General features: G+C 32.4%; 1 protein-coding gene across 1 annotated transcript in view; it reads right to left on the bottom strand.

The window, feature by feature from the left end:
• The window catches only part of LOC126881865 (potassium voltage-gated channel subfamily H member 6), a 1,259,880-nt gene that overhangs the window by 1,217,406 nt on the left and 15,175 nt on the right, over positions 1–27,299 (bottom strand). Inside the window, exon 2 of the mRNA XM_050646514.1 lies at positions 9,373–9,605. Coding sequence (XP_050502471.1) covers positions 9,373–9,448 — 76 coding nt within the window. The 5' untranslated portion in view covers positions 9,449–9,605. The remainder of the gene's footprint in view (positions 1–9,372; positions 9,606–27,299) is intronic.

Below are 27,299 nucleotides of genomic sequence, written 5' to 3'. Positions count from 1 at the left end.
CATGGGTATAAACCTACCTATTTGATCTGCCAAAATACATAGTATGTAATACTTTTATTTATATAATTTGATTACCATCAAAATTTCTATCAATATTCACCTAATATATTGTTTTTTTACTCTATGTTTTGTTGTATTTTTTCAATTCTAAATCATTTCAATTCAAAATTAAAATAATTTGATCAATTTTCAAAATATCAAAATATCACAAGTTTAATCCGTTTAGTTAGTCGATCTTCGTAAATAATGACACATAGGGTCCGTGGCTAAGCGGAGAAGGCGAATGAATTCCAATACCAACCGCTCTTATCAGCGCTGGTTCGAGTCCCAATAGAAACTTTCTTTTTTGTTTTTTTTAATACATTTTATGATTGTAAGTATATTTATTATATAATTGTATTTTCAGAAAATACGTATTTAGTTAAAAAAATTTTCGACAATTAATGTTCAGACATCATTTGTGGCTTGTTTAATGTGTTTGTGTGTGTTTTATTCTTTTATTATTTTAATTTTTGGCACTGTTCTAATAAAAATGTTTGAGAAGTAGTAAGTATAAATTAGTTTAATATTTAAACAAAATATAAATAAAAAGTATATTAATTTCGTTTAAATCATATAATAGAAGTATAACTTCTTACGTGCGTACAAAGTACACACACATTCTTTTTTTTTATTTTTATGGAAATATTGCAAAATACCCGGTTTTGTCCAACCGGTATGATAAAACCGGGTAGTAACTTAATTACCATGTAAAAAGACTAGTGTGCAGAAAATAAAATATTTATTAAAAGTATGTGAACAAAAATCGAAAATCTTTGAACAGAAGTCACAAATAAAAACTTCATCTACATCATCATAGGCACTACAGGTGTCATAAGCCCATTTGGTGCAAGACACACATTTTATCCAGCCTTCCTTCGCATTATAATTTGAATATAGTTAATTGTAATATAGACACGCATCGTCATTATTATCTTCTTTCTCCAAACTCTCCAAAATTTTGTTTTTGGTGCAGCCCCGTTTGCCACGTTTTTTTCTTTTTTTGTCCAGTTCATTTAGTTTAAATTTTTTACGACGGGAGATTTTTTTTAATTTTTCCTACTAGCTTTCTAACTAGCTTCTTCAACAAAAGAAGCCACGTGTTGTAGTTAACTAAAAGCAACAAACCACTGCAGAAACTGGAAGTAACAGTAGGTCTGATAAAATCGGGTACCCGGTTTTGTCGATTTTCGGACTACCCGGTCTTGTCAAACTCGTAAACAAGACATTAAATGTTATTTAAATTTTTAAGTTATGAAATAATATTCAAAATTTTTGGCATATTAAAGGTAATATACTAGGTTACATGTATTAAATTTTGAAATGGCCATATAGTTATTCATTAGAGGAGAAAACAGCTATAAACTTACCTTAAAAATCGAGTTTCCTGCATCAAAAAGCAGGTGAGGTCTTAATGCTCTGGCACAGATTACTCAAATGAGGTAGAAATGAATACACACGACTGTTGGTGGTATAGGGACACTAATTTTAACATTGTCTAATAGATAGCAGCAGACAGTTAGAAGAATTAAGGGGTACCCCTACCAACTCTCCCCTACTTCTTAAAATCCATCAAATTTCATTTGTATATCTCAGCCGGTTTTAGGGCAATAAATAAATCATCAGTTTGTAAGAAAAAAAATCAACATCCCGTATCTCGGAAACGAATCGTTTGCGGACATACGATTATAAAGCAAACTGCCATTATTTTTCAATGCAAAATTACCCTATAAAGTTTGTCGCACTTATTTAGAAACACCCTGTACTGATGAAAAACATGGCTAGTTGTTAAAGTACCTAACTTTTGTACTATCCAACATAAGCGAATGAATCACAAAACAGAATGTTAAGAAAACCTGAGGATATAGTTGGGTTTCAATTTCAGTAATTTTTAAATGCTAGAATATTCCACATGGTGTTCCGAACTTTTAGAAAAAATGCAGTTTGATTCGTTTACCCGGTATACAATGCTGGTTTACCTGTCTAGCAACAATATTATTACAACAGACAAATGACAACATACATATCATTTGGAACCTAATGGAAAGAAGCATAGACCCGGGGAGAAAACGGGTAGCAACATTCATAGACCTAAGAGCAGCATTTGACACGACAGAAAGACTAATTATAGGTAAATGCTTGAGGAAAATAAATGTACCAAATACATTGATGCAAATTATAGAAATACTTACAAAGATGTCAAAGGAAGAATACAAATAGTAGGGGAAAGATCGGAAGAATTTAATTGGAAAGAGATATTAAACAAAGAGATAGTTTCAGCCCTTTGCTCTTCATAATAGTAATGAACGAATTGATATGAAATGCTAGAGTAGGAACCAATCAACTGCAACCAATAATAGAATACGATAGATTACAACTGGTAATAATAGAATCCTTAATGTATTCGGACGACATAGTCCTAATAGCAGATTCCGAAAATAAAATGTAGAAACTAATGTATATAAGAGTAGAGCAAATAATAGAACTAAAATGGAAATAAACGAGGAGAAAAGCAAAATAATATTATTCAACGGCAAAGAAGATGCGTTAGCTCCAATATTGGGAAAAATAGTGTTTAAAAGAGACAATTCTGGAAAATCATAAGAGTAGAATAGATTCAATAGAGATCAAACACCTAAGAAGGATGGTTGGAGACACAAAATGTGATAGACTAAGCAGAGAGACTACCAATGAATAAAAGAGCAAAGAGACAAATGAACTGTTATGGGCATTTGATGAGAATGCAACCCAACAGGACTACAAGAAAAGTCCACGAAGCTAAAGACATCGAAAAAAGCAAAGAGAGAGACCAAGAAAATAATGGATACAGCAAATAATATAGTCTGGAAAAGTTAAGTAAAAATCACTCGAGAAATTGAAAATAATGGCAAGAAATAGAAAAGAATGGACGAGATGGGCGAATGATATTACATATATGATAAAAGGAAGGGGAGAAAGAAAGTGCTCTGGAATTATTGGTGCGAGTGTTCATAATTGTTGTGGTTTAAAAGTTTTCAATAGTTCTTAAATAACAGATTAAGGAACATTAAAACACTCTGTATAAGAGCTACACATTCCTTAGGGAAGTATATTTTAGCTGATGCTGATATAACCGGTGGCAGTCTTCCTGGTGCGGTATTGAGATATTAAATTTTTGGGGACAGCGCGTCTATCGATCGCAGGGACAGAAAATTCAGAACTTCGCTGTCATGATTGACCGAGTTGCATGCAGTCGTTTCAAATTTCAACACAAAAAATAATTAATTTTGGCACGCCATGTTCTAGCAGAGCTCTTTTCCTTTCAGTGGAATTGCGTCGAGTCAAAGATATGATTTGTTCGCAATTTAAAGTCCATTTATTATGCACGACTATACGCCGGAGAATATTGAAGCATTTTACTTCGAGTGGGTATATTCAGCCGATATTGGTGTTTCATACGTTATAACGGCACGTATAGGGACCTATACGGTGTTCGTACAAGAATTTTTATTCCTTTTTCAGCTTCCAATGCTGAGATTGCTTTTATTGACTGCTTCACACATTAATATATTATATCTTCAGTTTATTATGGATATAATGTATCCCAACCTAAAAATAATTCAAATTTGAATCTAGATCTGAACAATACTAACAAATACCGGGATTATTCAATTCGAAGCTACGAAAATAATTTTATACAATGTGTCTACGTAAGTTGGAAGCATATTATGGGAAACATTTTTATTATTAATTTTACGAAAAAAAAATAGTCTTCATAAAAAGCTTTGCATGGTCTAATAGTCCAAGTAATGAAGCTTAAAATAGGACAAAACTTAGCAATTTTTACAGAATGGATCGATTTACTTGAAAATTTGAGAATAAATAGTGGATAGTTCAAGGATCATCACATCTCGGGGGTGGAAATTTTTTATTATATTTTGACCGTAAAAGTTGGTAAAAACATTCATTCTAAGTAAAAAACGTTCTATATATTTTTTTGATAAAATTAATAGTTTTCTATTTATTCGCTATGGAAAGTGTTAATTTTATATAGAAAAAATCAATGTTTTTAATATGTTTTCTGCTAATAACTCCAAAAGTTTTTGTTTTATTAAAACAACGTTACTTAACAAAAATGTACCTTTTAAAAAAATAAACAAAACCGTTGTTTTTTATTTTTTTTTAATCAATATTAATCGAGATTTATTTTATTATATGTTAGCTCTTCTTCGTCAAATGCTACACATATTGTAGTGCCAAAATCAAAAGACGGGAAAACTATCCATTTTCAAGGATAACTTGTTTAAACTAATTTAAAGTATTTAAAAATATCTATCTTCAGAATTAAAAAAGTCTCTAGCTCAAAAATTAAGTGACTTATAATGAAAAGAATGTCAGTCCCTATTTTTTTTTTCAGAGAAAAAGTGATCGGAAGCAACATCCTAATCACCACTCTACTTAAAATTAGTCATTAGCATTTTTGGTCTTCTTTATTTATGTACTGTTAATAGGTTCTAGAAGTTTGACCGGCTTAGAATGATCAGTTTTTAAATAAATGGATTTAAAGGCTAATTACGAATTTTTGTAGTTTGGAAAAAAATGGCCTCTTCTTCAGAATAAAAAGGTTAGAATCAGAAATACGAAAAAATGTTTAAGTATGAAATTATAGCTTATTTAATTGCCAAGAACATGGTATGCAGAAACTTTTTATACGGAAAAAATTGAGTGAGCTATTGGCGAATAAAACCTGTAATAATATGCAAAAACCACCTTTACCAACCCTTTAAAAGTCACCTCGTTTTGCGACTGAGGATTTTAAAAAGATTTAATATTAATAGGCATATACATCTTATAAAAACCTACAAAATTCTTTCTTAACAAACTTTCTGAGGTAAAAATTTAAAAAGTTACGGTTAAAAATCAATTAATTTTTTGAAAAAAAAAGAGAAATCCAATTGGAAGCATAATAATGTAAGTTAGCAGTGTTTTTAGTCATTGGACTTATTTAATCTTCTTTATTTATATATTATTAACAGATTCTAGAAGTTTGACTGAATTAGAATGATCAATTTAAAAAAAAACTGGAGTTAAAAGCGAATAACAAAGTTTTGTAATTTGGTGAAAAATGCCATTTTTTCAGAATAGAAATATTAGTATCAGAGATACAAAAAAATGTTTAAATATGAAATTGGAGGTTATTTAATTGACAGGAACTAGGTTTGAAAAAAAATTTTTTATGGCAAAAATTGAGTGAATTGTAAATGAGTATGTATATCGAAAAACATTGATACCTCTTTCGATAGCGAATAAATCGAAAACTATTAATTTTATCAAAAAAATGTATGGAAAATTTTTTGCTTAGAATGAATGTTTTTACAAACTTATGCGGTAAAAATATAATAAAATATAGTAAAAAAATATAGTAAAAATATAATAATAAATTTCCACCATCCAGATGGGGTGGCAACCACCCCCATGGTAAAAGCGCCTTTCGGCATCATATAGATTTTGATCCTTGGACTATCCACGACTTATTCTCAAATTTTTAAGTAAGTCGATCCATTCTGTAAATATTGCGAGGTGAAAAGCTTCGGTTCCTGGACTATAATTAAAACATATATGATGCTACCATCAGATATTAAATTTTATTAATCTTATACGGGGCATTTCAATAAATATTAATTTAACTCAAGAGTAAATTACCTTTATATTTCACAATATCGAAAATTGTTTTTATAAAAAGTCATTTGCAGTTCAAAATTTTGTTTTAATATTAAACTATATTTTAATATACTTATGTGGAAAAATATTCCATTTTTGATTGTGACTTGGAAAAGCTGTATGAAGTGGATATTAGAGCATAATTTATAATTCCAAAAAAATTTTCATAATAACAAAGTGTTTTACTGTGAAATACAAAGGTACTTTTGAGCGAAATTCATATTTTATTTTTAGAATACCTCGTATAACATTAATAAAATTTGAATTCTGATAGTTGCACCTTATGTTTCAGACCATGCAGAGATATTTATGAAGAATAACTTTTTTTGGTAAAATTAATAATAAAAAAATTTACCATATGACTCCAACTTACGTAGACACACTGTATAATAATATGTATAACATTATACTTTATAAATTAAATATAACATTACTAAAAACAATTTGTAATAATTATAATGGTGAAGAGTTTGGTTCAATAATAAACATAAAGAAAACAAAAACCATGGTTATCAGTAAGAGGGGTAAAGTCATAACAAGGATCCATATAAAAAAATTAGGATATTGAACAAGTTGACAAAATGAAATATTTAAGGGGATGGGTACGTATTTTCGGCTGCTGTGCTATTCAAATGGGGATTCATATTTTTCGAGTCCTGGGAAAACTAATAAGTATTTTTGAAAAATTTAATTACGTTATTAGCGAGGGCCGAAAGTCCCTGAGAACTTTTATAATGTTTATTTTAATAAGTTACATGGGTGAAAAACTAATAAAAAATTTAGTGTGATTTTTAATGTCAAATATCTCATTCAAAATAAACTTTTTATTTATTCTAAGGGACTTTCGGCCCTCGGTAATAATTTAGTCTTTCATTCTGCGTTTAAAATTTTCAAAAATATTTATTGGTTTTTTCAGGATTCAAAAAAAATTAACAAAATATATTTGTCTTAAAACGCACTCAGTCGAAAAGAATATTGAAACAGACTGTTTTTTTACACACTTTCAATTTCTTTGAGAACATACACCTGTTTGCCGGTTTGACCGAAAAGAATATTGTCAGCATATTGTCAGTCAGACAGTGACAATCAGTGACAATTTTAAATATTTGACATGTCATCGGGAATATTTTGAGTTGTTGATTAAATAATATTGATATATAGTGTAGTTATTTGATAAATAATTGATTTAAGACGTGAACTTAATGAAAAGTTATGTATTGTGTATTATTTGTGGAAGATCCAAGCAGAGAATATATCAGGATAATATATTCTGTGATCCAAGTATTTTGTTGTTAAAGATGTTCAAAATTGTAAGCGTTCCATAGTAACAATATATTATTAAAAAATCACTTTAACACTTTTCCTATTTTCTCGATTGAGTATTAGTTTTTGTTGTACATATAAATGATTACAATCACTGAATACATAGTTAGTGAAAAAATTATCACATTTATTAACTGAATTATTATTTGCAATAATACAAATAACAGTTATCCAAGAACACTCAAAAGCCATCTCTTTAAGTTAATGATGACATTTTCAAGTAGAATGACATTCTAGTAATGTTTACATATCCATACCAGTGTGAATTTGCCGTGTAACGACAGAAAAAGTAGGGATAGCCGTAAAATATTTGCGAATTATGTACCGATGGCCTTAAGAATCTGGATTACTGAACATCTAAATCCGAAATCATACATTCGATCAAGAATGGAATAACCAATCGCGACTTTTATTTACTCTGTATAGTGAAGCCACCTGTCAACAAGCACTCGCGAAAGAAGATGTTGGTCTGATAATAAATGGTGAGACGATCAACAATATAAGGTATGCTGATGATACGGTTCTCCTATCGGGAACGTCAGTAGAACTACAACATCTCATTCAAAGTCTCAATATATACTGTAACAGTTACGGCTTAAAAATTAATTTGAAAAAAATAAATTTATGGCAATCGCGAAATCAAAGAACATCAGATCTAATCTTGCAATAGACAATGTAGAGATTGAGCGTGTGTGCTGTTATAAATATCTAGGAGCTTGGATCAGAGACAATACTGATCAAACAAAAGAGATTGAATGCAGAATAGAAATTGCTAGATCAGTCTTTAATAGAATGCGCAAACTCTTTTGCAATCGTGATATCAACATAAACTTACGAATACGAATGCTGCGGTTTTATGTCTTTTCCACCCTGTTATACGGAGTTAAGTCTTGGACACTAAAACAGTCGACCATAAAAAACATCGAAGCATTCGAGATGTCATGGATGGACCGCGTTACTAACACGGAAGTACTCCAAACTTTAGACAAAAGATGCGAAATTATAAATGAGATAAAAACTAGAAAGATGGAATACTTGGGGCATATTATGAGGAGTGAGAAGTACGAACTTTTAAGAAATATCATGCAGGGCGAAATTAAGGGCAAAAGAAGTGTGGGAAGAAGAAAAATATCGTGGCTTCGTAATCTACGTGAATGGTTCGGGTGTAGTTCAATTGAACTTTTTAGGCGCGCTGCTAACAAAATCGCAGTGGTCACGATGATTTCCAATCTCCGCTAGGAGTGGCACGTGAAGAAGAAGAAGATATCTCTTTGTTTTAATTTATCGTATTAAGTAAACAGATACTAATTCAATTAATCCCGATTATGCGAACAAAATCATCAAGAATACAGGGTGAGGCAGATAAAGGGCCTATTAGAAAGGCAAGAGAATCATGAAAATTATAATACAGGGGTTTTGAGGTATGAACTATTTAATTAAAATATTTTGGTCTCTTTGCTACTTCCGGTTATACCGAAAGTTGATTGTAACTTTGTTTTTTTCGTTTTTTTTTTAAATAGGACACCCTGTATATTTTTACATTTTTGGATTCTGCTCGATGTCTTCTGTCTTAAAATATGAGATTTTGGCAAACCAAATCTCTACTTGACGCGTTTTATCACGTCAAACCTAATAAAATTTCACGTAATATTTGTTGCAATTAATGTTTGGCTTAAATACTTACGAATACGAATAACTTACAAATTAAAGCAGTTAGGTATAGGGAATGCTTAAGAAATGAAAAAGTATTATAAAATATCATTTCATTACAGTACTAAGATACAGGGTGTTCCATTTAAGAAAACCCAGAAAATACTTACTCCGAGTTTTGTCCAACCCTGTATACTAAAATGAAACATTTCGCTATATTAATAATTTTTAATAGTAAGAGACTATATTAAAAATTACTTGAACATAAACGGAGTTTTTAATATCAAATCAGTACAATTCTACAGGGTGTGAAGTTTGCTACGAAATTTGTAAAAAACCGTAATTATCTTTTAAACTACCCTATATAATATTACAAAACTTCATATTTTAAGAAAGAAGAAATCGAGGATAATCCAAGAACGTAAAAATATACAGGCTGTCCCATTTAAAAAAAAACGAAGTTACAATCAACTTCCGGTATAACCGGAAGTAGTAAAGAGACCAAAATATTTTCATTAAATAGTTCATACCTCAAAACCCCTGTGTTCCAATTTTTATGGTTCTCTTACTTTTAGTTCTCGAGATATTTCTAATAGGCCCGTTATCTGCCTCACCCTATATATTTTATATAATAAAGCTAAAGATAAAAATACTACTTACTGTCAGTATCAAACTTTCTTATGATTGTTTCAATGAGTGTAGTTCTGGGTGCTACCAATCCTCTTCTAACTGGCATATCAACTAGTTTTGTAAAAAAGTTTATCAGGAGTTACAATATCGTTGCATTATTTCTCACACAAAAAATTTCAAAAACTTTTGCACTATTTTCAGCTCGTTACAATAAATTCAGTAGGTATAACAATTTGCTTTAAAAGTACCGTATATGGGTCAGTCTGAAAAAGATTCATTTTTTATATAAGGCATCTAGAAAAATTATTAAAAATTCACGAAAACTGTTTTGCCTTCTTTGCGCTCTTCTCAAGTTAATTATTTGAGTAAATGTACCAAAATGATTCAATGGTTTGGGGGTTGAGAAATATTTGTCCCAAGTTAGTCATTAAGGTTTATGTCTGTGTTTTTTATTGTACCTACTCATTTTATGAACTCTGACAAAGCTAGGTTACAAAGTTACGACTCAATTTATATGCGTACAATTATTATCAAATAATGAAATCTTTTTAATATTGTGCATACAGTGAGGACGTTTGAGTTGGAATAAATTCATTATCTCGAGAATGGACGAATTTGGAGAGAAATCCTGAAACAGGTCGATTTTTATTTTTAAATTATGACTTTTTGGCATATATATCATAGTAGTGACGTCATCCATCTGAGCGTGATGACGTAATCGATGATTTTTTAAATGAGAATAGGAGTCATGTGATAGGTCATTTTAAAGGTTATTTAATTCTCTATTCAGTGATATAAACGTTAACATAATTATTTACACAGGGTGTTCAAAAGATTAATTTGAATTAAATTAATTCAGACAAAAAGAAGAATGTGTGTAATTCATTTAATTCAAAATACATTTCAGTGATGTCAGAAAACAGAAAGGAATGTTTATTTTACAAATAAATATTGGTTTCGCTTAAATTTAATGTTAAAGATGCCACTTACCTGTCTCTTAGCATTTTGAATATTGAATTTAAGCGAAAAGCAATGTTTATTTTGAAATAAACGTTTTTACCTGTTTTCTAACAGCAGTAAAATGTATTTTACCTTGTAAAAATAATTAGACTACCTACTGTTTATATTACTGAATGGAGAATTGAATTGCCTTTCAAATGAGCTGTCACACAACCCCTACTCTCATTTAAGAAAATCATCGGTTACGTCACCACGCCCAGGTGGATGACGTCATTAGTACGATATATATGCCAAAAAGTCATAGTTTAAAAATAAAAATCGACCTGTCTCAAGCATTTTTCTCCAAATTCATCCATTTTCGAGATAATGAATGTATTCCAACTCAAACGTCCTCACTGTATGTATGTATATGAGCAATAGCCTGCATTTGAGTATGAGTTTGTTAAATTTTTTCTCTGTTGATACAGTGTAAATTTTTGGTCAAGCTAATAATGAAAAATAAATTATGTTAAAACAAGTAGTTATACTCGTATGGCCTGTGTTGTAGATGCAGAAATTTTTAATAAATTCTTTATAACAGAATTAGGCGTAACTGTGAAGAAGAACTCGAAGAACGATAATTTGGTTTCATAAATTCTTGGGAACTAGGTAGGCACATTTTGCGCTAAATATTCTATTTAAGAAATGCCGTGATAAAAAATATGTCTTTGTATGCTTTGTGGATTTCGATAAGGCAATCTATAAATTGCGGCATATAAAACTAATGCAGATGCTAAGAAATATAGAAATAGATCATAAAGATATTCCTAAAAATAATTAAAGATAGCTCGCTCCACCGACAAAATATACATATACATACAGTGGGGAGCCAGACAAAGTTGCATGTGGACGAAACAGTAATTTAAGAAGTAGGTAAGGAAATGGGAATTAAAATAAACAAAACCAAAGTTTTAGCTGTAACCCTCATTCAGATGCCGAGTTTCTAGTAAATGGAAAGTCCAAGTTAAACAAGTTAACAAAATGACATAATATTTAGGAACCACCATAACGGATCATTTAAGTCCAGACAGTGATATAATAATATAACACAATGGTACTTATCTTTGCAATAACTATCTTAGTTTAAAACTAAGCCAAAAAATGATTAAAATGCTATGTTTAACCTATATAACTATATGAAGCAGAATTATGGATCCTAAAAGAATTAAGCATGAACCGAATTTAAGCATTATAAATATAGATTTATAGACTGATGTTGAAGATATCTTGAACGGCAAGTAAAACTATCGAGGAAGAATTAAGGAGGGTCAACAAAGATATAGAATTATTAAAGACTGTGATACACCGGAAAACGTCTTATCTGGGATATATATTAAGGCTAAATAGATGTAGAATCATCATCATCATCATCAACCAACCAATTCACGTCCACTGCTGGACGTAGCTCTCCCCCAATTGTTTCTTCACTTCACGGTTTTGTGCTGATTGTTGCCAGTTTTTACTAATCCGCCTGATATCATCTCTCCATCGTGTAGGCGGCCTTCCTCTACTGCGTTTTTCTTGTCTTGGTCTCCATTCCATCAGCTTTCGTGTCCATCTTGAATCTTTCAGCCTGGCGACGTGTCCTGCACAGTTCCATTTGAGCCTGGTATGACAGCCCTGGCATTAAGGCTATCTGCTCCCGGTGAGGGTGGTTATCCCTTATCCGAGGGGTGGAATAATTGATACGCTTTTACTTGTTGAGTTGTTTTATTTACACTCGCATGAGCATAAGCTGGTAGCACCGCACCCAAAGAACGTCTCGTGAAGAAAAAGAGACACTATCTTTAATGTGGAAATATTACGTCTGATCACCAAAATAGAATGACGAATGTCTAATATAATAATAAGAATTCCCTTGTTATAGTTTTGCTGTTTATATATTTAGAAATGCCTATTCAGCATCGACCATGAAAAGTGTTTATAATTGACTCTGCAATTATTAGTGAATCGTGATCTAGGATAACAATATTTATATAATCGAATGAAGGTTTTAATATTGTTATGATGACATAAATAACTGAAAGTAATTATCGTAGATAATTACAGGGTGTTTTTAAGATATATCTACTGAGTACAGATGAATTCCTGTACACCTTCCCTTTTTAGGAATTTTCCGACTACGGGGAGGGAAATTTGCAAGTCGTGCTACCAACCCATACTGTGTTGTAATCAATACAAAAAATTTATTTTATATACAAACTTCCTAAGCCTACGCAAATACATAAATAATATAAAATGTTCGTTTAACAACATTGTTTCGTAACACTTGTCACTCACTGTGTTTTAGGATTGTAAGCATATAATCTATTCTTATGTATTTCCTTGATTTTATTGTTTTCTATTCTGATTTTACAATTAACGTTATTTACTTCTGTTATCGTGAAAGGACCTACATAAAGACTATCAAACTTACCATTCTCTTCCCTTTTTACAAGGACTAGGTCTCCTATTTTAAAGTGTTGTGGTGTTGCTTTGAGCTTATTCTTTTCTTGCCGCTCTTTTTTGTGTTTTAATAAGAAGGTTCTGGCTCTCTCGTGTGCGCTTTGTAGTTTGTATCGTAACTCATTGTAGTAGGCATCTATATTGTAACATGGTGAATCTCATGTGTAAGGTCTTCCGGTAGGTTAACCTTCCTGCCATATAACAGTTCGAACGGTGTGTATCCATGATACGCGTTAGGGGTTGTATTGTAGCAGTATGTGAACATTCTGCAACACACATCCCAATTTTCTCTGTCTTCGTCTATGAATGCTCTTACGTACTCGTTCAACGTTCTGTGTAGTTTTTCGCAACTTCCAATGGACTGTGGGTGGTATGCCGTTGAAAAGTTGTGTTCTATTTTTAATAGCTTTGTTAATTCCTGCATTACTTCGTTCTTATACTCTGTGCCTTGGTCTGTTCTTATTTGCTTCATGAGTCCGTATGTTGGTATGAAATGATCAAAGATTCCTCTTGCTATTGTCTCTGCTTCTTTATTGCACACTGGTATGCTGACCGCGTATGTTGTCAGTTCACACAACATTGTGATACAGTATTTATTACCTTCATTACTTCTCGTGAATGGACCTATTGTATCTATGTATACTATGTCCCATGGTTTGGAAGATGTGTCCGATATCACGAACTCTTCGACATGTGTTCTTTTCGATTTGTTAATTTGACATTTGTGGCATTGTTTTACGTATTTTCTTACGTCTTTTTCCAAATTTTTCCATCGGAATCTTGCCTTTAGCTTCTTAATTAGTCTGTTATTCCCTACGTGTCCTCCGAACATCGGGTGATTATGGTATTCTCCTATTAATCTGTGTTTTTCTTTGTCATCTTTTATTGTTTCTGGTACTTCACATATGTATATTTCTATATTCTACAATTTTTATTTCCTTCTTTAATAAATTCATCAATTGTGCACATTTTAAAAATAATATCATTTACGTATATTTTTACTTTACGTACTGCATTCTCTACCGCCAGCTTATCAAGCTGTACCAACGCTTGGTTTAAATCGAAACGATTCAATCCTGTGGCTATGCTTTTGCTGCATTTTATTTTGTTTTTGGCCCTAATGCTCAGTCTTGGTGAGATTAGTTCTGCTCCAAAGGACAAAATTGGTAGTCTATGCGCCTCTAAATTATTTAGTACCTTCCTTACTGTCTGTTTGGTGGCTTCTGGCTGTAGTGCGAGTTCACTTTCAGCCTTGGTTTGTCTTGCTTCTTTCTCCTTTTCTTTTGCTTGAGCTCCTGTTATAGCTAGTATATGGGCGTTGTCTATGTATAGGTTTTTTAGTTAATGCAATGTTATTCTTGAAAGGCTGTCTGCGTAGTTGCTTTTCCCTGTTATATACTCTATTTCGAAGTCATATTCTTCTAGGTCTAATCTGATCCTCGTGAGTTTTGAGGTTGGTTCTTTCATTGCAAATAGGTGTGTCAAAGGTTTATGGTCTGTTTTTACTTTGAATGTTGGTGCTCCATATAGATAACATTTAAAATAATTAATTCCCCAATGAATCGCTAGTAATTCCTTAATGATTATAGGTTTATTACATTCTCCTTTACTAAAACTTCTTGATGCATATGCTATAGGTAGGTCAATTCCGTTGTAATCTTGACTTAGGATTGCTGAACAACTCTCATTGGATGCGTCTGTTGTTAAGATAAACTGTTTGTTGAAATCAGGATATTTTAAAATTGGTGGTTTCGTCAGAGATGCTTTAAGCTTTTTGAATGCTTTTTCACACTCCTCGGTCCACGAAAATTCTACTCCTTTCCTCGATAATTTGTTGAGTGGTCTGCATATTTCCGCAAAATTTTTAATAAAACGTCTGTAATAGTTGCAAAATGCTACAAATCTCTTTGTTTCTTCCGCTGTCTTAGGTGTCGGATATTGTTCAATTGCTGCATACTTTGCTTTGTCTGGTGATACTCCCTCTTGAGAAAGATCATGTCCTAAATATGTTACTTCCCTTCTAAAGAATTGACATTTTCCTGGGTTAAGTTTCAAATTGAATTTTCGACATGTCTCGAATGTCTTTTTTAGTTTGTCCAAGTGATGTTTTTCGGATATTCCAATTACTACGATATCGTCCATGTAAAGAAATGCTTTGTCTGGTGTTAATCCTGAAAATGCTATTGACATCATTCTTGAAAAGCTATTTGGGCTTACATTTAATCCAAAAGGTAATCTGGTAAATTGAAATGCTCCATTTTCTGTGCTGAACGATGTGTATTTTCTCGATGATTTTTCTAATGGTATCTGGTGAAAGCCTGACATTAAGTCTATAACTGAAAACCATTTTGCTCTTCCTAGTTGATCTAATATCGAATCTATTCTTGGTAATGGAAATTTATCTGTAACTATCTTCTTGTTCAGTTGTCTAAAATCTATGCATAATCTCCATGCTTTTCCTCCATCTATAGCTTTTTTCGGTACCAGTACTACTGGGCTGTTGTACTCGGATGTAGATGGTTCTATGATTCCTTGGTCTCTTAGGTTTTGTACTTGTCGATTTAATTCCTCTGTTTGCGCATGAGGTGTCCTATAATTCTTGATATATACCGGAGTTTGGTCTTTAACTCTTAGTTTTTGTTCGTAGAAATTGTTACAGGTTAACATATCATGCCTTAGGGCGAATATGTCTGAATATTCCTCGCATAACGATACTAAGTTGTCTCGTATGTATTCTGGTATGTCTAATTTCAGTGATTCTCGTAATTCTTTTTTTCTGTCCTTGCTGTCGTTGACTAGCCTATATATATATTGAATAGTTTAATATCCAACGTCCTGATTGTGCTTGCGTCTACATTTACTGTTTCGTACGTTGTGTTCAAAATTTTGATGTATGGATTATTACTTGAAATAATTGCTCTTGCTATGAATATTCCTGGTTGTATTTCTTGCTGTTCCACTATCCTGTCTTTCTTTAACGTTTGAAAAATTTTTACGATTCTGTAAATTTCACATCTAGGCGGTATTATTATGGTGTCATTGTCTATATTATCCAGAATTTTCGTACTAATGTAACAATCGTTGTCCTCTTTAATGTGCATTTTAAGGTTTGCGTAATCTAGTATACATTGAAAGTTAGAAATAAAGTCTCTCCCAATGATTCCGTCTGTTGGAATTGGAAAGTTAGGTTCTACCAATTGAAAGATGTGTTCGAATCGAGTTCCTTTTACTTCGAGTGTTGTCTCAACTTCTCCCATTGTTTGCAACTCTCCTTTAGTGACTCCTTTTATTTTCGCCTTTGTGTTTGGTTTCACCTGTTCCTTCATAAAATCTTGTGAACATTTTAGTATTGAAATGTCAGCTCCTGTGTCTATGATAAAAGTGCTTGTGTTTTCAAGAATTCCTGTTTTCATTCGTACAAAGTTCGTTAGGTTTAGGTCGAAGTTGTAAATGTTATATTTTATTTCTGCCTGTGTGCTTCCAACTTCTTGTTCATTCAAAACCCCAACTGCTGGTTTTCTTGCTCTTCTTGACTGTCCTTTATTTCTAGTAACCTTACGTTCCTGTTACGTCCGCCTCTCTGGTTTCCTCTGTATGTTTGATTGTTAAATTGTCTGTATCCTCTGTTCGAATAATTTCGTTGATTGTCCGTTGCTTCTCCTTCGTTCCGTTGTCCGAAGTTATTTCTTCTTCCTCTGTCATATTTGTTATGGTATCCTCTTCTGTATTGCTGCTGTCCTCTCCTATTCTCGTAGTTTGTCCTATAATTTAAGACTCTTCCTTGTGCATTTTCTTCAGTCGTATCGATCGACAAAAATTTAGATACTACTTCCTGCGGTGATGTAAAGTTACCTGCTTCCAGTATTAGCTTAGCTTTCTCTGCATTAGCGTTTCGTTTCATTGTTGTTACTACTGCTTCCGTCGTATATTTCTTTGCTAAGTCAAGTGGCATTCCTTCCACTATGTATGCTACTTTTAATTGTTCTGCTAACTCTTCCACTTCAGATGCGTACACTGCTGCATCTCTATGCCCTTGCCTTTTTTTGGCTAATTTGGCTATTAAATTCTTCGGATTATCACCTTTTAATTCTTTCTTTAGTGCTTCAGCTATCCGTGGAATCGTATCTTCTGTGGTTATTAGGTTCCTAGCCTTATTGGTGAGTCGCGTTTTTATTAGCGTTACAGCTGTGTCTTCATGACCTTCTGCCAATTTTCCAAGTAGTTCTAATGCGTCTAAAAATGGTTGTAATTTCCCTGCGCTTCCATCGAACTCGTTGGGCAATATCTTGCTTGCGATATTCAAAAATTCATTGATTGTCAAAGCCATGTTTAATATTGTTATATCTTGTTTTATGTCACCTTTTTCCTCTTTTATTCCGTCGTTAATTATTTCTTCTTCTCCTTCCTCGTCGCTTTTTCCTTCTTCTATTTCCTCATCGCTTTGTTCCTCTTCAACTTCCTTGTCGATTGGTTGATGTATTGAACTTGGAACCACTGTTCTCACATTTACTGCTTGAAATAATCGTATAACTTTATCTCTGATTTTTCCAAAATATTTGTTGCACGATTCCCTTTGTTTGTCCGAAAGTGCTTCCCAGTTTTTCCTAGTCAATTGCGTGAACTTGTTATAAGCTTTAATTAGCTGTGTCGTCACTTCTTCCTTTATGTCCTTAGATTTCGGAACTTTTTTCTTTAAGACTCTTCTGCTTTGCCTGTCTATTTCTTGTGCAATTTCCTCAACTATTTTGACAAAATCTTCCCAAGTAACTTTGTTGCTACTCATTTATACATAATTTTTTTTTCAGCTCCTGCACTTCTTAGCGAAAATATAAATTCGATAGTCTTACGGTGTATATAGATATGTAGTATATAGATATATAGTAAAAAAATATGGAGATAAAATAATAAGTCAATATATGGTAAAAATATGTAAAAATTGCAGTGGTAATAAAAAATTCAAAAATAAATAACGTTATATTAACCCTTGTAAATAAGTAGTTAGAATAATAATTTAAATGTATTATGCATATAGCGTATATTTATTTTGATAGGTATATTTACGATAGCAAATATTAAAATCATAAAAAAATGCAAAAATGTACTAAAAATCAGTAGTCAAATAATAAATGAATAAAAGTCAGCAAGGATAAAGTATACGTTGATAAATATGTAAAAAAAATCATATAAAATTGTATCATTGCGTCCTATAATAACTTAATATGAGGGTAAAAAAAATCTTTGTATATTGATAAATATTGGTAATAGAATAGAATAATTAAGTAAAAATAGGTAAACTTGAAACATATATTGATGTAATTAAGGTAGCACATAATGTTTATACTTTATACTTTATATTAATCAGGAAATACCATAAAAATAGCTAATATGGACTTACCAATTTTACACGTCTTTGTTCGTATCACAAGTCCTCACTGCACGTTCCATAGCATTGTCCATTTTCCATTGTCCCACGATGTTCCATCTCCTTTTCAGCTCCGCGTCGGCCTGATGTCTCCATCCATTTTACATACCACACTGTTGTCTAAGGTGGTCTAGGTGCCTGAACATTGACGTGTTTTCCCATTTCTCGTTCTAGACTGCTAGTTCTGAGTTCTCGCCTGGTCTTGGATCGCCATATGACAGCCCTGGCATTAAGGCTATCTGCTCCCGGTGAGGGTGGTTATCCCTTATCCGAGGGGTGGAATAATTGATACGCTTTTACTTGTTGAGTTGTTTTATTTACACTCGCATGAGCATAAGCTGGTAGCACCGCACCCAAAGAACGTCTCGTGAAGAAAAAGAGACACTATCTTTAATGTGGAAATATTACGTCTGATCACCAAAATAGAATGACGAATGTCTAATATAATAATAAGAATTCCCTTGTTATAGTTTTGCTGCTTATATATTTAGAAATGCCTATTCAGCATCGACCATGAAAAGTGTTTATAATTGACTCTGCAATTATTAGTGAATCGTGATCTAGGATAACAATATTTATATAATCGAATGAAGGTTGTAATATTGTTATGATGACATAAATAACTGAAAGTAATTATCGTAGATAATTACAGGGTGTTTTTAAGATATATCTACTGAGTACAGATGAATTCTTGTACATTGGTGATACGTTCTATAACATCTGCGACACCAGTTCTTTGTCTGAGATCTTCATTTCTTATTTTGATCCGTTAGGGTTACACCCAGCATGGATCTTTCCATACACCTTTGAGCAACCCGCATTTTCGATGCTCTTGCCTTGGTTAGAGTCAGTGTCTCTGCTCCATATGTCATTACCGGCAGCACACATTGATCAAACACTTGTCTTTTTAAACCGATCGGTGTACTTCTCCTAAATATGTCTCTCAGAGTTCCATAGGTTGCCCAAGCAAGAGTTAATCTTCTTTTTATTTCGCATGTTGGGTTATCTCTGCCAATTCTAATTCCATGACCCAAGTAAATGTACTTTTCCACTAGTTCTACTTCTTGTTCACGTATGATCAGCTGTCCGCTAGGAATCAGATTGGTCATAAATTTAGTTTTATAAAAGTTCATTTTCAGGCCTATTTTCCAGCAGATAACGTCTAACTCATTTAGCATTTCCTTTACTTCTCCTAGGTCACCAGTTATAAGGACTATGTCATCTGAAAATCGAAGATGATTTAACTTTTCTCCATCTATTGTGATCTCTTTATTGTCCTAGTTGAGCATCTTAAAGGCATACTCCAGAACAGTTATGAATAGTTTTAACGAGAGTATGTCGCCTTGTCTTACGCCGCGTTCTATGCTTATTTGTTTGGTTTCATCATGTAACTTAACACTCATTGTTGCCTCTTTACAAATATTATAGATGAGTGTACTGTCACGATAGTCAATACGGCATTCACTTAGAGCTTCTAAAATGCTATCCAGCTCTACCGTGTCAAAGGTTTTATGAAAATTCACGAATGCTAGGACAAGGGGCTTGTTATATTCTATTGTCGTTTCAATTTAGTACTTTTACTGTCTTCAGATGGTCGTTTGTTCCAAAGTTTGATCGAAATCCAGCTTGTTCTTTTGACTGGTAAAAATCTAGCTTTTTTTCTACTCTTGATGTCACTACTTTTGTAAAGAGTATGTATAAGTGGTTTAGCAGGCTAATGGGTCTGTAATGTTTTAAGTCTATCTTACCTCCCTTCTTATGCAAAAGTATTGATACTGCGTTTTTCCATTTTTCAGGTATCGACTTTTGATGAAGGCATAAGTTGAAGAGATTTTTTTTACCTATAAGAATATGGCCTCCGTTTTTAATGGCCTCTATTACGACTCCATCTTCACCTGGTGCTTTTCCATTTTTCATTTTTCTTAGTACTTGATGTATTTCGCTAGTGGGTATCTCTGGTAGTATTTCGGAGCCTTGGTTTATTATTTTCTTTGAAACCGCTTCCCTCAGATTATTTTGATTTAGCCTTTTGCTCCTATATAATTCCAAATTAAATTCTTCTATTAGATGTAGTTCTATTAGATGTGTTCTTGTATTAGATGTATGTTCTGTATTATTAGATGTATAATACTACAAATAATCCATAAAGGCACAATCGAAGGTCTGAGAAGCGTAAGAAGAAAACAGGTTTCTTGGCCGAACAACAGTCATGAATGGACAACATGATACCAAATACAGAACAATTATTTCATGTGGCAGAAGATCAAGAAGCCTTCGCAATAGTGATCGCCTAAGTCAAACAATGCAGATATGGCACGCGAAGAAGAAGATACAAGTAAATCCGAATCAGAAACCATAGAATTCTCGATTATTTACTATAATATGCAGGATTTTACACATAGTTTCATAAGTTATGATTCACCTAAAATTATGCTCATTTTCATAGTTGATTTTTTCGTGTTGTTGCTTATTTGGGTTTATATGACTGCGGACACTAAATCCATTCGCCAGATAACTAGAAGAATCAGACTGAATTGGGCAGCAGTAGGAAGGCTCAATATTGTGTTGAGAAACAAGAAAAGATACGAATAAATCTAAGTAAAATGGAATTTTCCAGTTGTATACTACCAGTTAGGACCTTTAGAATGGAGATCGTAAGACCTACAGAGTTATCACCCATCAGATTAAGAACAACACAGAGGGCCATCGAACGAACCATGTCAGGAGTATTTCTGAATGAACATATAAATGGGGACGTATGAAACAGGACGTAGGTGGAAGATGTAATTGGAAGAATTGCGAATATGAAATGGAACTGGGTAGACCACATGGCACGGCAAAACCACGACATGTAGACGAGAAACATTGTATATTGGAAACCACGCGAGCACACTCATAGTAGAAAAAGATAACAAAAACGATGGCTAGATTACATCAAAGTAAAATTGAAGAGAAACTGGCACCAAATCACAAAACAGAAGAGAGTGGAGGACTCATGGGAGGCCTTTGTCCAGGAGTGAATGCAAACGGGCTGAAGAAGAAAAAGCTACTATATTTCACTCCTTGCGAGTATAATTAATTAACCAGCTAATTTCATTACGTCCAGTGTATACACTGCGAGGTATAAGTTAGGGATATAGAAAATTATGCTCATTTTCATAGTTGATTTTTTCATGAACAGATGAACGAATTCTGCTAATTTTTTTTTATTATTTTAGATTGGTATTTGGAATTTAGGTAGTTGGACAAAGGTTTACTCAAACTTCTCTTTTGAACTGACACCGGGTGGAAGAAAAGATATATTTTTCTGATGTTAAGTTTGAGATAACCTGTAGGGAGGACAAGGTATAAGTGTGGATATAGATCGAAATCATATTGCAGTCTTATGTTTAATGAACATTTTGTTTTTTGAATTTCCCTAATATCTTTAGAAACAAAGAAATTGTACGGTTTTATTCTTTAACATGACGTGTGTTTTAAATGAAACAAAACTAAAATAACAATAAAAAATAACAGGTAATAAACCTTTAAAACAGAAAGGCACATAACGTTAACAATTCTGGTCGACACCTTAAGAGCCTAGTTGTCGACCAAGTGAGTGGTATGCACAGCGTAACATAAGAGAGACGAGATTGTTTAATGGAGGCTCTGTAATGTTTTCAAGTGGAATTTCCTTGAGAGTAAGTACGTATTTGATGTTCACGTGGAGGCTCTTTAAAGAGCGAGAGGTACGTTGCACAGAGAACTTCTTGTGAACACTTTGTTCCTTTCACATATAGGAAATAATTTCATCTTAGTGGTATGATAAGACATACGTATCGCATGTCGTCAGTTAGAACACATATTAAGGATTTGAACCGTCTAGTTTCTTTCTTATTAAAGATATCAGAGAAACTAAAACAATCAAATGTTCACAAAATATGAGACTACAACATAATTTTGATGTACTTTCTCTAATTTTTGTACCTTCTAATATTTTCTAACCTTTGTACCTTCTCATCCCTACAGGGTGTCTCAAACTTTTGTTTCAGTTAAAACACATGTTAAAGAATAAAACCGTCTATTTTCTTTGTTTCTAAAGATATCAGGGACATTTAAAAAACAAAATGTTCACAAAACATAACACTATATCACGATTTCTATGATAACTCACATTTGTACCTTGTCCTCCCTACAGGATGTCTCAAACTTAACATAAGGAAAACATTTCTTTTATTCCACCCAGTATAGTGTAAGTAGCAAATAAAAATCTAAAATAGTTACAAAAAAATAAGGGGAATCCGTAAATCTGTTCATTAAAAAATCAATTTCGAAAAAGAGAATAATTTTAGGTGATGCATAACTTTTGAAACTATGTTATTTTGTTTCATTATTCTTGTACTAATTAACATATTATTACATTGTTAAATAACGGCAACCGACTTCGAGCTGGTTGAGTACTTCCTAGTATTAGTTTAATATAATTTTTTTGAAGTTATACTTCTTAAGGTACGAGGGTAAATTTTTACATTCCCTGGCGCCTGCGCACACCGACAGTATGGTATTAGTCGCTACATCTTTTAAGTTATGTAGCGCAAATAAGGTGTGCGTGAAAAGAATATATTATTAGTGTTTTTAGTAAATATATTTATTATAATTTTTATATCTGTGGATTTGTCTTCCTCCTTATAAGTATTATTGAAAATGTTTATTTTCAATTAATGTATCTGTCACCGTGATTGTAATTATATCCGGGAAATGATCGACTGAATACAAAAGCGGTGGTAGCTGATCGGTAGAGTATTCGCCTAGGGATCGAAAGGTCCCCTGTTCGAAGCCTGACAAAGTCATATTCTTTTTTTTTTAATTTTTGGTATTCTTTTCGTTCTTTCTAAAATTAGTTTGATATTTAAATACAATACAAAAAAACTGTTTAAAGTATAAAAGTATATTGATTTCGTTGAAATCATAATATGAAGTTAGATTATATTATAATAGAAATATAACTTATTACGTGCGTACAAAGTACACACACATTCTTTTGAACTTTTGAACTATCCACAATTAGCAAAATAGTTTGCTCTGAACTAACTACAATTCTTGATAAATACAAATACCCACGAACCTGGATTTCAGACAATAATGATCAAACAACAGAAATAAGGACCAGGGTAGAAATAGCAAGAAATGCGTTTGTAAAAATGAAAACAATTCTCTACGACAAAGGCCTTAGATAAGAACGGAGAGTAGGAGCTCTAATTTGCTACATATGTTCGATATTTTAATATGGACTCAAAAACTGGACATTAATCCTTATCCGGGCAAGGTGGGCCCAACGGGCCCGAGACGTCAATTGTTTTATCATAAACTGATAAAAGAAATTTATTGAATTTTATGCATCACTGAATTTGTTTAGAAGTATGTTTCCTTCAACATAGTCATGAGCTATTTAAAATATTTATTAAAATTTTTTAAAATTATTGCGTCGAAAGAATTTTGTCACGTAAAGGGGCAACAAGGGCCCGTCGGACCCTATTTTTATTTATACCTAAAGCCTAAATCTTTGTTACAGAAGTTAATCTGACAGTTAGGTAATGATTTTGTGGATTATCTAAACGACTTTTATGATTCCGGAAATCCAATAATAAAGTCTAAACGTGTAACAAACAATGTAAAATCTCTTTGATATGAACATCAAAGAGATGCTTAAAATAGGTGCTTACAATATATTCTAAATGCTTCTAAGCTTCTAAAATTATATTGAATTGCAGTGAAAGTAGATAGTGCTAATAAAATGTCCCAAAAACCACTGTCAGCTGCAGAACTGCAAGATATTGCTAATAATGTATAAGATTCCGATGATGAAGGATCTCCTGAAGTAGGTGGCATTGAAACTGATTCTGAAATTGAAGATCATCTTTCGGAAGTAAGTGAAGAGGATAATTAGCAAGTAGTATTGAGTGATGATGAAGAAGAATGTGTAGTTACAAGGTCCCAGATTTCAAAGTGTGTATTTTTTGAAACTAAGGATGGAATTAACTGGAAGAGTCAACCACAACCGACAGGACGTATGCGATCCTGCGACATAATAAAACGCAAAGTGCACAAAGTAATGTGAGCCCCTGATCAAAGTGTAGATGATCCTGTTGATTCCTTTTGTTTGTTTGTGGACGAAAAAATTGTGAACGAAATAGTAAAGTGTACAAATAAAGAAGCCGAAAAAGTTCTGGGGATAGAGAACTGGAAATATTGCGACTCTACAGAGCCATATGCCTTTATCGGACTACTACTAACTGCAGGGCACCTGAGTGCCAACATCCTTAATATAGATATACTTTGGAGTAAATTTTATGGACATACTATAATATTTAAAGCTACCATAGGGTTAAAACGATTCAAGAATTTTCTAAGATTTGTTCGATTTGATTGTAAGGACACGAGGTCTGAACGGAGAAGGAACGACAAATTAGCAGCAATACGCGATGTGTGTAATCAAGTCAACCAAAACTTTCAGAAATACTATTTATCAGGAAAAAAACATAACCTTGCAAATGTTTATTACTTGTGAATAAATATTTTTTCTACAAAAGTTTTCTTGCATTTCATTATTTTTTGCAAACCCTTCAGGTAGATCGCACCCTCGAGGTAGACCGCATACTATAGTAGCATACTTAATCTAGACAATTTAAATTTAACTTTAATAAAAAAATCAAAAAATAATATTAGAAATATATGGGTAAATATGAATAGTACATTCAAGACAGTGGTGGGCCCAACGGACCCGAGTTGCCCGGTTACACTCAAAAAAATTTAGTTCGTAATATTGATTAACAGTGATTACTGAATAGTATTTCGTTGTCACAACAATTTAATTTGTTGTTTCAACGAACTTTTAGACATTGACGAATGTATTTGGTTATTGTCACAATGATTGAATAATAATTGTGAGAATAACTAGAGTACATTAATCAATAACAGTCAATTTATTCAGCCAATAACTTAGTTTCGTATATTTAATAAATACTGTTAATTCTGGCAGCAACTCACGTTCTTGATTTCGTAGATGACAAGCAATTACCTTGGTTTATCGTGAAAACGTACAGATTTCATTAAAACAATGTACAAATGTTGTTAATATAGAGTAATATATGATTATTGAATATATGTAAATTGATTGTTGTGACAACGAATGCATTAATCAATCTACTACATCATTTAATACCCACAATCAATGCGTTCATTGTGACAATAATCGTAGTTGTTGAGACAATAAATGTTTTGCTTGACCATTTGAAAGTTAACGGCTTTTCCTTATCGTGATACCCCTAGCTTCTCTGTGTTACCGAAGTGCCGAATAATAATTGCATTTCGTTTTCAAGTGTAGTCCGTAGTAGAAGGAAGTTTTTGTGTGTCTATTATCGTGAAAATTCGGTCGAATTCTTTTTAAATGTATTCATTTTTTCGAATCCTGAGAAAACTAATTATTATTTTTGAAAATTTAAAAGCAAAATAAAATATTACAGTATTATCGAGGGTCTGAAGTCCCTGAGAACCTCTATAATGATTATTTTAATAAGTCACAGGGGTGAAAAAGAGAAAATTTAGTATGATTTTTAATTTCAAATAGGCATACCATTTAACAGAAACTTTTTGTTTATTCTAAGGAACTTTCTGCCCTCGGTAATAATGTAATATTTTATTCTGCGTTTAAATTTTTCAAAAATACTTATTAGTTTTCTCAGAATTCCAAAAAAAATGAATGCGTTTAAAAATAATTCGATCGAAATTTTGCACCTGCGCTCTCAAAAAGGATTAAAGTGTTATACATTTTTGGAATCACTATTTCAAACGCTTTTAAATAAGCGGTCACATGACGTACTTTTTCATTAAAAAAAATCAAAGTTACGCCGCACCTGTCATCTGAAGAGGGATCGTGTAAAGTTCGAAACATTGATGTTATAATATACTTTGATTATTTTAAAAATCGACCTGTCCGAGCGTTTTGCTTATGTGCTAAAAATAAATAAGTTAATAAGGGGGCGGGGGGAGTGTAACACTTATTCCAGTACACTGTATAAGTGAAATGATATGAAAAGTCACACATTGTAAAGCCCTTTAGGTTAAGGACAAAAAAGGGGGATTTAAAAAATTATTATTAATCAATTAATATCATACATTGGGCTATTGCATTCAGTAATTATTAATATAAAATACGTTCATAGTAGGAATGAACGAAACTGATTGTAAGAATGAATAGAATTGATTGTAAGAAAAACCGTATTTATTGTGGGAATGAACGGAATTAATTGTAACAATAAACGGAAATAATTGTAGAAATAAACGAAATACGTTAGGAGAAATAACACTGTTATTGACACAACGAATCGTCTTCGTCGGTCAATTAACGACGTTGTTGTTTCAATAAATAGTGTTCGTTGACTCAGTGAACAGAGTTCGTAATATCAATAAATAGTGTTCGTTGGCTCAGTGAACAGAGTTCGTAATACCAATAAAGTGATATTATGGTATACATAATGAATGTTCATCCATTCAATAAACGTAATACATTGGCTCAACGAACGAAAATAATGAATTGATGAACATCGTTTTGTTGTCCCAATAAAACCAAGAATTGGACAAATTTTAAGTATTGCGTTTGTTGTCTGAATTAACATTTTTATTGATATTACGTACCTTTTTCGTTGAGTGTACGTAAGTAAAATGTGTTGCGCGGATAAGGGTTTTAAATTGGTACCCAACGTTGGGCACCAACTGTAACCTTGATCAGCTCATTATTAACGTGATCAAATCAATCATATCTAAGATCCGAGATTTAGTATGACAAAATTACTGTTTCCGTAATCACATTACAAATCAAAGTGTTTAAAAATATTTGAAAAAATGGAATGTATTATGACACAATGAATTTATTCCTTTCATTTGTACCGTTCTATAGAATAAAACAAGATATCAGGTATGCAAATATGCCATTTAAATATCTTATAATCCTGAATTCTATCCATAAAGAATGCGTTCGTTTAAACTAATATGCATATTTTTTAAGTATCGATCAACAAAACACCATGAACTCATATTATAATAGCAACGACAG

The sequence above is a fragment of the Diabrotica virgifera genome, chromosome 3, assembly GCF_917563875.1.
Source record: "Diabrotica virgifera virgifera chromosome 3, PGI_DIABVI_V3a".
Taxonomy (NCBI): Eukaryota; Metazoa; Arthropoda; class Insecta; order Coleoptera; family Chrysomelidae; genus Diabrotica; species Diabrotica virgifera.
This window is presented reverse-complemented; position numbering and strand designations above follow the sequence as displayed.